General features: G+C 46.4%; 1 protein-coding gene across 5 annotated transcripts in view; it reads right to left on the bottom strand.

The window, feature by feature from the left end:
- The window catches only part of TRABD2A (TraB domain containing 2A), a 93,441-nt gene extending 80,997 nt beyond the window's left edge, over positions 1-12,444 (bottom strand). For 4 of the 5 annotated variants that reach the window (XM_054003536.1, XM_054003540.1, XM_054003537.1 and 1 more), the window contains exon 1: positions 12,246-12,444. In XM_054003536.1, the coding sequence (XP_053859511.1) occupies positions 12,246-12,374 (129 nt within the window). In that variant the 5' untranslated portion in view covers positions 12,375-12,444. Of the gene's footprint in view, positions 1-10,722; positions 10,793-12,245 lie in introns of those variants that run through there. The other variant, XM_054003538.1, reaches the window with a different exon arrangement.
- Between the last annotated feature and the right edge of the window lie 223 nt (positions 12,445-12,667).

Genomic DNA, 12,667 nt, shown 5'->3' with positions numbered 1-12,667 from the left:
GGGAAGTGATTGAAATCGGGTGAACTCACATCACATAATAACGCCTGCAACTCAAAGGGGGTTCAGGGGTTTGGTCACGGGAGGATCAGAGGAGGAAGGAGCGTTCTTGGATACTCGAGGACTGGAAAACCCCTTCGACCTAGGACATGGGAGTCCAGAAGAAAAAGAGGTAAGAGAGCTCATTTTTATCAGCCAAAAACTCACAGATCAGTTCACTGTGCGGCTAGTAGGCTGATAAGACTCGGTCGGGAGAAGACCAAGCCACATGCGCAGTGATGGCCGGTTGGTTTTGGAGTCATTTTCGGGGATCGACACAGAGGTAAGGTAAGGAAATTCTAAAAATGGGTCAAAAGAAAAGTAAGATTCAGGGAAAAACCCCAGAGAAATCAGGGGAGTCGAACAAGGGAAAGAGGGATGGGGTGCCTGAAATCCCGAGGGAAAGTCCCCTGGGATGGATGTTGGAACATTGGAGGAGTGTCCCGCAAGGCAGGGGAAATTAAAGGAGAAAATGATCTATTATTGTGTAGAAGTATGGGGGGCCTGGAAATCGGGAAGTGCATGTTTTGGCCCATGCACGGCACTTTTGATACAAGAATGTGCCAAGCTCTATTTGACTATCTGTACGGGGAAAACGGGCCAGACAGTGAGGAAATGGAATATGCCAGGTTATGGGAATATGCCAGTACAAGGCTATTCCCGGTTAAGACCTCTGGCAACAAGGTAAGTCCTAGCAATGCATGGGATTTCAGCTCTAGAGGATCTCCCGCCACCATATCAGGTCCCTCCTCCTCAAGCACAGGCCCCCATACCCGCTTCAGCAGCCCCCCCATCATAACCCACACGGGCATTGGCATCACCATTTAATACACAGCCTTTGGTGCCAGCAGTTTCGGATGCACCAGGACTTTCCCATCCCCCCTCCCCACACAACACACAGGTGACTTTAGCCACACACTTCACACTGGGGGATCCACATCTCCTCCCGCCAGTAGAACCCGGCGGAAAACGAGGAGTGATAACACCAATGAGGATGAGGATAATAGACCCAACCTCCACCCTCTAAGGGAAGTACCCACTGCTCCAGGAGTTATCGGATACATAAACGTACCGATTAACACGGGAGATGTGAGAGCTTTTAAGAGGGAAATGGGAAAATTAATGGATGACCCTCTGGGAGGGGCGGAGAGGTTGGATGAGTTCTTGGGAAACAGCATTTATTCATATGATGATATCACCACTATACTAAGGTACTTGTTTAATGCTGAGGAGTGGGATATGATAAGACAGGCTGCTATAAAGGACTGGGAATTCAGGAACCCCCAGGGCGGGAGTGGCACCACAAAATGGCCTGAACAGAGGCCACAGTGGAACGCCCAGGCGGAGGAGGACCGGCTCAAAATGACTGGACTGAGGAACATGGTAATACAACATATCTGGGGGGCTGTGCCAAAAGGACAGAACATCAGTAAAGCATGATGTGTCAAGGGAGGGACGAGATGCCCACCAAATGGCTAGAGAGGCTTAGAAGAAGCCTCCAAATGTATTCGGGGATAGACCCTGACTCTCCCGTTGGGGGAATTTTGTTAAAATCTCAATTCATGGCCAAATCATGGGTGGTTATTCGGAAGAAATTGGAGAAAATAGAAAATTGGCAGGAGAAAAGCATGCAGGAATTGCTAAGGGAGGCCCAGAAGGTTTATATGAGATGGCAAGATGAGAGGCAAAAGGCACAGGCAGGGTATTGGTAGCGGCGGTCAGGGAAGCCCAAAGGCAGGAGCAAGTCAAAAACCTGGGGAAGCCAGCACAAGCCCACCAGCCCCAAGGAAAGCCAAAGAAGGACACAAGCAGTCAGGTAAGTGGCCCCAAGTGCTTTTACTGCAAACAGAGGGGGCACTTTAAGAGGGAGTTCAAGAAAAAAATAAAGGATGAAACCATTTTTCAGGATGATTAGAGGTATCAGGGGCTCTATAATTTGGGGTCCAGAACACCTGGAGAGCCCTTGATAAAATTAAAAGTAGGACCCCAGAAACAGGAGCTGGTTTTTTTGGTTGATTCAGAGGCAGAAAGGACCACGGTCCAAAAACTGCCGCCCGGGTGTACAAAAAGTAAAGATTCAATGGTGGTTATTGGGGCAAAAGAGGAACCTTTCAAGGTACCACTACTAAAAGATGTGAAAAATAGAATCTGAAAATAAAATCTGCCTCGGGAATATCTTATTAGTAGAAGAAGTGGACTATAATTTATTGGGGCAGGACTTGATGATAGTCCTAGGAATCAGTCTAATTGCACAGGAATCACAGCTCACAGTGAGTCTATATAAGTTAACTGTTGAGGATGAAAAGGAAATAAAGCCCAAGGTCTGGCACACTCAAGGGGAGGCAGGGCGGTTGGATATGGAACCCATACACATTGAAATCGAGAGGCCGGAGGATCCTATACGGATCAAACAATATCCCATCCCCCTGGAAGGCAGACGGGGATTAAAACCTATAATAGAGGACTTAATAAAAAGGAGTATGCTGGAGCCTTGTATGTCGAGGCATAACACCTCTATACTGGCAGTGCAAAAATCAGATGGGAGTTACCGGCTGGTGCAGGACCTGAGGGCCATAAATCAGAGAACAAAAACCTTGTTCCCTACGTTCTCAAACCCCTACACCTTGTTAAATAACATACCTCCAGAGGACACTTGGTATAGTGTCATAGATTTAAAGGATGCCTTCTGGACTTGTCCTTTAGCCAACGAAAGTCGGGACTATTTTGCCTTCCAGTGGGAGGATCCAGAGACAAAAAGGAAGCAGCAACTAAGTTGGACCACTCTGCCACAAGGATTTGTTGATTCACCAAATGTCTTCGGACAGGCCCTTGAAAAACTATTAAGTGAGTTTGTGCCAGTACAGGGGACCAAATTACTGCAATATGTGGATGATCTGCTGGTAGCTGGTCCCAAAGAGGATGATGTAAGGGCTGGCACTATAGCTTTGCTAAATTTTCCAGGAGAGAAGGGGCTGAAGGTCTCAAAATCTAAACTACAGTTCATGGAGCCCGAGGTGAAATACCTAGGATATTGGCTGACAAAAGGTAAAAAGAAATTAGACCCAGACAGGGTAGCAGGAATCCTCACCTTGCCTCCACCAAAAACAAAGAGGGAAGTCAGACAACTACTGGGGCTCTTGCATTACTGCAGGCAATGGATTGAAGGTTACAGCGAGAAGGTAAGATTTCTTTAGGAGAAGCTTACCACAGACAGGCTTAAGTGGACAAAACAGGATGAGGAGGGCTTCAAGGGCTTCAAGGAAACCCTCATGGCAGCCCCGGTATTAAGCCTCCCAGATGTAAAAAGGCCCTTCCAAATATTTGTGGATGTTAGCAATCACACTGCCCATGGAGTCCTAACTCAGGACTGGACGGGGGCCAAGAAGCCAGTTGGGTTTGTATCAAAACTCCTGCACCCTGTGAGCAGGGGGTGACCCACTTGCCTGCAAGCCACTGTGGCAGTGACAATCTTAGTAGAAGAGGCCAAGAAAGTAACCTTCAGGGCCTCATCAGTAGTCTACACCCCCCAAAATATAAGGAGTATTTTACAGCAGAAGGTGGTTAAGTGGCTGACAGACGCTAGGCTCCTGAAATATGAAGCCATCCTAATTCACTCTCATGAATTAGAGCTACGGACTACTTCGGCACAAAATCCTGCCCACTTCATGTTTGGGGAAGCCACAGGAGTTCCTTCTCATAATTGTGCTGAGATAGTGGAGTTACAAACTAAAATCAGACCTGACTTAGAGGAGGAAGAACTAGAAGATGGGGAAAAATGGTTTGTGGACAGGTCAGCAAGGGTTGTCTATGGGAAAAGGAAATCTGGGTATGCTGTAATAAATGGGAAAACTGGGGAGGTGGTAGAATCAGGATCCCTGAGTGCCAGCTGGTCAGCCCAAGCTTGCGAGCTCTATGCATTATATAGGGCTTTACAGAAACTAAAAGGGAAAAGGGGAACGATCTTCACAAATTCGAAATATGCATTTGGAGTAGTACACACCTTTGAGAAAATTTGGGAGGAAACAGGACTGCTTAATATCCGGGGGCGAGGGCTGGTGCATGAGGAAATAATCAGAAAAATCTTGGAGGCCATCAGGGGGCTGGAGGCAATTGCCATAATCCACGTAAAAGGACATCAGACCGGGATGCAGTTCAGAACCCGAGGAAACAACCTAGCAGATAAGGAGGCAAAGAGCGTAGCTTTACTGAAAGTAAGCACTCCGGAGATCGGGGGAGGGGAAGTCCAAGAATACCCCCACATCCTTCTCAAAAGGAGACTGAAGGATACCAGAAGATCGGGGTTCAGCTGAGAGAAGGTAAGTGGCTATTACCAGATGGGAGGGAATTGCTGTCCAAGGATTATACCAGGAAAATACTGGGGAGGTTGTACCAACAGACCCATTGGGGGGCCCAGGCACTCACAGAACAATTAATTCTTAAGATTCTTTGGTTGTAAAGGAATCTATGAATTGGCAAAGCAAGAGGTACAAGGGTGTCTGATTTGCCAAAAAGTTAACTGGGCAAAAGCCCAGCAGGTGGCATTGGGAAGCCGCCCTATAGCATACCGGCCTTTTGAGAGGATTCAGGTTGATTTTACTGATTTACCTAAAGCGGGGAGATATAAATTCTTATTGGTTATAGTGTATAAGCTGACCCATTGGGTAGAAGCTATTCCATGCTCCCGGGCTACAGCCCAAACAGTATCGAGGTTCCTACTGGAAGAAATCATACCTCAATATGGGGTAGTAAATTGTATAGACTCAGATAAAGGGACTCACTCTGCCTCAAAAGTGATTAAGCAACTGGTCGAGGTTCTGGGAATCCGCTGGGAGTATCACACCCCATGGCACCCCCAGAGCTCTGGACAAGTTGAAAGAATGAACCAAACATTAAAAGCCCAATTGGCAAAATTAATTATGGAAACCAAAATGTCCTCGGTAAAATGCCTCCCCTTAGCTCTGTTAAACATTTGGACTATGCCACACTCTGAGACAGGGCTCTCCCCTTTTCCCTTTTGAAATGTTATATGGAATGCCTTATGAACATGGCAAGCCAGTGGGACATCCAAAAATAGAAGATGGGCAGCTACAGCCCTACCTCATAGCCATAAGCAAGAGCCTTCAGGAATTACAGAAACAAGGAATAATAATGCAAAACACCCCCTTAGGCATCTCCATACACAAAATACAACCTGGGGACAAGGTACTCATAAAAACATGGAGGGAGGCTACGCTAGTACTTCACTGGGAAGGCCCCTTTCTCATCCTCCTGACCACAGATACGGAAATACGGACAGCAGAGAAGGGGTGGACACATGCGTCGCGAGTGAAGAAGATTGAACTCCAGGAAGGGACACCAGAGTGGAGAGTCACCTCCCCACCGGAAGACCTGAAATTAACCCTGCGCCAGCCAAGTAAATGACTGATAGGGATCTGATAAGGTGCTCTGTACCAGATTGTGTATGTTACCCATTTGCGCATTTTATTTGTGAATATTGTGGTAAGGTTTGGGTGAAGCACTGCAGAAAGGGAAACTGGCCGGGAGGGTTGTATGATAAGTGTCAGGAACAGGAACAGTACTTGACTAGCCGTGTCTTAGGGCTCGCTATGAGACTGGGGATAATCGAGCAAGATTCTGCAATTTGGTTTCACTTATTTCAAGACGGGCTGAGGGATAAACTACGGTCAAAGGCCCGAATCATTACTGTTGAGTGCCAAAGGTTAAACCTGCAGCGCAGACGCTGTTAAGTTACACCGGTGGGGCATTTTCAAACGGAGGTATGCGGCTCGGTCCTGGCATGAAACCAAGAAGATGGTTTGCCCTGCCACTGGTTGCCACCCAGTGGGCGTTGGTATAGGCAGAGGAATGTTAGTGGTGGAAATAATCCTGACGTACCAGAGTCTAGCAACGTGCCTCAACATTAGTATGCCAATAAGTAATACTTCCAACCTGGAGGGGCGGTGCCCCAACAGTAGGTGCGGACAAAGCGTACTGACTGTCTGAGAAGGACAGGGGGATTTGGAGGGTCCGACATCCCCAGCCCCAAAAAACTGCAGCAAGGATGGAGCAAAAGAACTTTGTTCCCAGGATGGCACTCAACAGGGGGAAAACAAAATAAAAAGAACCAAATTCTATTTTCAAGAAGCGACCCCTAAGGATGGGCAGCCAATACATAAAATATATAAGAGGAATGCCGAACCTGTATCTCTCTCAGCCTGTGATAAGTGCAACTGTACTGTATGGGTTGGGCAAAAAATGGAATCCGTGTTTGTAGCTTTTTTCCAGGCAAATCCCCTGTGCTATGAAGACAACCAGTTGGGAATATGTGTAATGGGGGGTAAGACATACTGGGTGGGGAAGAATTTGAACTATGAGAGCAAGAAGTCACTCAGAAATGAACCCGTTATCCTTCATCTTTTAGGAGATCGGGATGACCGAGCTTGCTTCCGGTATGACAGAATACTTTGTTTTTCAAAGAATAGGGAAGGGGTGGACCCGGAAAGTAAAATAAAACAGGGCACACAAGAGTTAAAAAGACAGGAGGCAGAGGTGAGAAAGGGAAAAATGGAACAGGAAAGGTTAAAAACCTTAAGTGAACAATATGACCAGCTAGAGAAACAATACACTAACGGGGGCTTACCCGCATCAGATCAAAATTTATTTGTAGATCTGATGCAAGAAATTGCCACGGAATTAGGCCTGACTAATTGCTGGATCTGCGGAGGACTCAAGTCCGCAGAGAAGTAGCCATGGAAAGGTGAGTGTTTAGCACTGGACCAATTGTTAAAATGGGAGGATACCAAAACCCAAGAATAATTCAGAAGCCTGAGGAATGGATCTTGGACAAAAGAGTAATTGGAATATTCTGCCTTAGCCAGGAGAGGAAAGAATACACTGAAGTGTGTACACCCCATGGATATCCACTTTAACTGTGAATTCTATTAATAAAAGCTGGATCTGGCAGCCAGAAAGTCCAACAGGATACTGGAGTCAAGAAAAAGGGGATCAGTGTGAATGGAACTATAAGATCGGACTCTGTTGGAACAAAAGCCCCAGAGCTAATCCCTACCAGTCCTTAAATGAATTGACTAAATTCTGGAATGAGCCTGAAAGCACAAAAACTAAGTGGAAAGCCCCGAATGGTTTATATTGGATTTGTGGAAAGAAGGCGTATAGTGAGTTACCTCAGCGATGGAAGGGATCATGTACGCTAGGATGAATAAGACCTGTTTTCTTTACCCTCCCTCATTCTGAACGCAGTTCACTAGGGGCTCCCTTATACGAGACCTTAAGCAGGAGAAAGAGGAGTTTGAAAAATAAATTCCCTATCTTTGGTGGGGGTCATCTTTGGTGGGGGTCAGACCTGGGGTGAGGAAGAGTGGCCCGCAGAAAGGATAATAGAATACTATGGTCCTGCTACATGGGCCCAGGATGGAACCTGGGGGTACAGGACCCCGATCTACTTATTACACCGCCTAATAAGACTACAGGCTATGGTAGAAATTGTATCCAACCACACCTCGGATGCCCTTGAACTGCTGTCCAAGCAGTACTCCCAGATGAGAGCTTTTGTATATCAAAATAGAATAGCGCTCGACTATTTGCTGGCTGAGGAAGGAGGAGTTTGTGGGAAGTTTAATGAATCGGAATGTTGCATAGAAATTGATGATTACGGGGAAACTATTAGAGACCTGGCAACTGAGATCAAACGTGTAGCACATGTTCCTGTACAAAAATGGAATTCAATACTCCAAGCATCCTGGTGGGATCATTTATTTGATGGAGTTTGGTGGAAGAGATTAATATTTTTTATTGTATGTTCCGTGGCTGGAATCATATTCTTGCCCTGCCCAATACCCTGTTTTATCAGGCTAATCCACTCGGTGGTACAGAGGATGCAGATGGTGGCCCGGCCCACAGATCCAGAATGTGCTACAGGAAAATTCAATCAGGTATCAAAAATCATGAAATTAAGAGAAGAAAACCCACACAGCCGAGCAGCCGAGGCCTTGGCCAGGTTTAAAGAACAAATAAAGGGATGGGGAAACACTTACAAACTTTACCAAGGAATTCCCAGGGAAGAATGGGGAGAACTAAGAGAATTCAGATATTAGGAGGTGACCGAAAGGGATTAACAGGGGAGCCACTAAATGTAGAATTTTTTAGAAAGGCATGAATTAAGGTGTTCATATAGAAGGGGAGGGATTGTTATGTGTAGTAGGCATAGTTCGTGCCTATAGAGTGATATATAGATAGCAGTTTTTATATGATTAAATATAGACACAAAGCAAGCGAGCCAGAGCAAAGGGGGGAGGCTGTCTCATGTATGTCGAAAACATTGTAGACAAGGCTTCATTTACAAATTAATGCAAGTGGCTCACTCGGAGATAGGCCATTTCTTGAGATAATCTAGGAACACACAAGCAAAGTACCACCAAGTACCCGCTGAGATTGGAATTGCTGGAATCTCCGGGAGATACATGTCAATGCCAGGTTCCCCGTTCTTCTTTATGAATATGTGGGACTTTGAATGGAAAGAAAAGGCTGATCACCGAAATCCCGGCCTCAAGCAAAATAAATTGTATAAAAACTGCTCACGCAGGACGGGTGGTGTGAAGCATGGGAGAGACCCTCTACTAGAGTGGTTGAACCTGCGTCTCACCCAGAGCCGATCCTGGGCTCGGCACTGTCCTTTTCTTTGTGGCTAGCTCAGATAGAAATTGATCCTTATAATAAAAATTATTGTTTTTTTTCTTTTTAATTCGGCTGGGTCAATTTTTACCTATAACAACATCAAGGGTACTTCCTTGGGAGCTGAAGTTCCTTCTTTTTGATTAAAAAACCCCAAGCCTCAGATTTTGCTCAGATTAACTAGCACCAATACCTTGCTTTTCCAGCACTATTTAGAGATCCATTATAGGATGCAACCTGTAGTCTTCAAATACACAAATACTGCATTTGTCAAATATCTTACATCACTTCAAGTGAAGGAGCAATGATTCTTCTGGAAGAGAAAAGCCAAAGAAAATCAGAGAAGTGTCTTCTTTTTTTTTTTTTTCACAGAAGCCAGCTCAAATTGGGCTGAATGACGTACTAACAAGAGTAAAATTGGCAAACATCCAGAAAACAATTCAGAAAAACACCAGGAGGAACAAAGAATTCATCTAGTGACAACACTCCAAACATCTAGAACAGCATGAGAGTATAAAAAAACCAAACAGAAATAATAGACAGAAGGCTGTGGTAATGTAGGGAATGAAGGCTCAGAGGTGGAAAACTGCTGTCTAGAGACTGAAGAACTGGATAGAACTCCAGACATGGACTACTTTCTTCTATTTGAGTTCTGCTTCCTTCCATCTTCTATCTCATCTATGTAGACTATGCATTTAAAAGCACAAAGCACTGTGTAGGCAGGCGCCCTCTGTGGCTTCACTGTCTTTCAGGACCCTTAACACCTGACCTCACAGCCACACCTTCCAAACCTCAGCCCAGAACTACACTGTTTCGCAATCCACAATATTCTCCTGCCTTATTTTTCTTGCTAGCTACAGAAGACAAAGCACATGGCATGCAATATTTCACCCAGGCAGGCAGCCCTATAACCCTACCTATTATGGCTTCCTCCCTCTCTCTTATCTATCCTAGCATCTTATCTTGCCGTGTTCCTTTATACTTAATTGGGGCAAAGGTTTTATTCACCACGTTACATGCCCATGCAACTACGGTAATGCACACAAAAATGTTAGCCACATTTTTAAAAGTACTCATCTTGAGCTTTTGCCCACCTGCATTACTGACAATCTCAAACTCAGCTTAAGACTGAAAGCAGAACTCACTTGGGGAATAAACACTGCACTGGCTACAGCTACTAACAGAACATATCCAAAGCGTTAGAAATGAAAAATAAAGTTTTTAACTAAAAAGCCACAGGTTAAGAACAGACAGATTACTTGTTTGGCTGAAGGGCATATATGGGGAGAAGCAGCCATATAAATTAATTGGCCCTCTATCAGGAACAACACATCATAAAATATAACCAACTACAACTACAAGCATTCCACAATTAATCCCTGATTTCTGGCTTTGATTTTTTCCAATACACTCCAATGTTAAACAAAAAGAAAGCAGTACCAGACCTCACTACTTAGTATCTGGAATACAACCCAGAAAGAGTCTAGCATACTTTATTTTAAATTAATTGCTTTCAATGTCTTTCTTTTTCTTTTTTTTTTTTTTTTTTTGAGAATGATAAGACACATTATTGGTTGTAGCTTTAGCTATAATTTGGAGTCATGATGAGAAAGCCTTCTGAAGTACTGTTACATTCCTTAAAATAGCAGCTTTTCAGACAACAACACACATACTTCTTTCATGGCAGAGACTGAGGCAACCTGATGAAAAGAAGAAAGTTACCTAAGAGAGGTAAGAAAAGGAATCCTATAAAGAACTAAAGTAAATTAAGAAGCCATCCGTGGTGATAAAGGAACAAGACAGTATTCCCTAAGGAGTTCATGTAAATATTCATATGGATAAACTCAACGGTTTTGTAAATAAGGCAGACACTGCCATTCCAGGACAGTGTGGTTATTACCACTGTCCTAATGACCCTCGGAAACGGCCTGCCTATTCCAGAACTACAGGTGGTCTCACATTTAATGACAGAGTAATCAGCAGATAATTACCTACCATTAACACATTTCACCTCCAGTCTTGCTAGCAACTGGCAGAACAGTCAACTCTTTCAGAAAGAACTTCCTGCAGGTCCCACCCAATCTGTGAAGTCATCCACTTCCACAAGTATGAAGTCTGCTCAGGAGCCGTCCTCTTTGTACTTGCTCTCACTAGCTCCTTGCAGTAGTTTCATACCAGCCCACATGTTTTGCACCTCATGCCCTCAAGGAGAAGGGGGTACCCACTCCAAAGGCTTGACCTGGCTTTATGGCAGTGTCACAGCTGGCCACCTACAAATCCAGTTGACAAACTGGTTCCAAGCGAATTGTAAAGACACCATGCCACAAGGTGGGGTTAGGCTCTGTTTTAACTCAAGCTCAGGCAGACACCTCCAGTGAAGCACATGTAGCTTGGCATATGGCTGATTCCATCATGCCCTAAATCCTAGGAGAAGATATTCTGGGGAACCAGCATGCTCACAGAGGCAGGAAGGCTCCCAAGAACAAGGGCTACATGGAGGTGCAGAAGCAGGTGAGAGAGCGGAGTAAAGTCACAGAGCAGACCGTCTTCATTTGCAAAACTTTCTGACACCTACCCTGCAGTGAGCCTGCTGTGGCTTTGGCACCTCCCCAGTGCAGCAGGTCTGCACTTCTAAGGGCTTCCAGTTTCCTTATGAGCTGCGCTGGTGGAGTTAACCCTGTCTGAGAGGGAAGGTGAAGTGTTGGTACACATATCCCAGAAGCATGTCACGTCCAAGTAGATGCCAACAGACAGCACAGATGGCCTGTTAACACAAAGTTCAAGAAGGCTTTTCCTACATGATTTTTGGTACTTTTATCTCAGAAGCTTCAAGCTTCAACAAGAACGACCTTTTCTGATCTCTCATGGAAATTACAGACACCGTCTACACAAGCTTCACAGTGGCCTTAACATCACCCCTAACTTGCAGCAGGGATCCTGCTGTGCTAACCATGCACCGGGGCTAAATCAGTGCATGCTGCTCCTAGCTACTGCAGTCAAGCTGCTAAGTTTAGGAGACGAGCAAAATCTAATATAACGTGTAACTGCGTTTTCACGCCAAATGGCCATTTGCTGGTCCGAACCTGTTCCAGAACACTCGGCGTTCTGAAGTGGGACTAGGAGGTAACCCTGCGTGGGATGGTGTTAGCAAGTCATTCCCGGCCAGTCTGTCTTCTGGTGAGCAGCGCAGCTCGTCCTGCTCACCGCAGGCAAAAGATCCTGCTGGGGTTCACTCCAGGGTCCTCCTCCCCCATGCACGGTCCCAGCACCCTGCCTCGCAGTCCCGGGAAGCCGCGGTGACGCAGCCGAGCGCTTGCCGCCCGAGCTCGGTGCAACGCGCCCGCCTGACTGAGGGGACTCAGCCGCGGCTGGGACGGCCCCGCACACTACCCCCTCCCGTCACCGCATCTCGAGGGGACCAGACCCGCGTCCTCCGCGCTGCCGATGCGGGGCGGGCAGCAGCGCACCCCGGGCAGGAGGACACCCCGAGGCAGGAGGGCACCACGGGCGGCGCTTACCTTTCTGCGGAGCAGGCAGGCGGCGGCGCGGCCGTGCCGGGCTGTGGCCAGCAGGAGGAGGGAGCCCTGCAGCAGTAGCAGCAACAGCAGCAGCAGCAGAAGGCGGCACAGCCCACCGGGGCGCACCATCCCCGCGCTGCGCGCAGCCTGCGGACTGCGTCGCCCTGCGGTTTCTGTTTTGTCCCCTCACCTTGCCGTGCTTCCGCACCTCCCGTTTTACTTATTTCTTTTCTTTCTTTCTTCCTCTTTTCTTTTTTTTTTTTTTTTTTGTCTTTTGCCTCTTTTTTTTTTTTTCTTCCTCCTCCCTGTTAGTTTTTGGTTTTGGCCATCCGATTCAATCCCACAGCTCTCGCAGGAGCATCCCTGTCCTCCAGCCAAGCCCTCCAGCTTCTGCCCCCTCCTCTTAAAAGGTCCCCTGCGGG

Source organism: Vidua macroura, chromosome Z (genome assembly GCF_024509145.1).
Source record: "Vidua macroura isolate BioBank_ID:100142 chromosome Z, ASM2450914v1, whole genome shotgun sequence".
Classification (NCBI taxonomy): Eukaryota; Metazoa; Chordata; class Aves; order Passeriformes; family Viduidae; genus Vidua; species Vidua macroura.
Note: the sequence above shows the minus strand (reverse complement) of the source record. Positions and strands in the feature narration are given on the sequence as shown.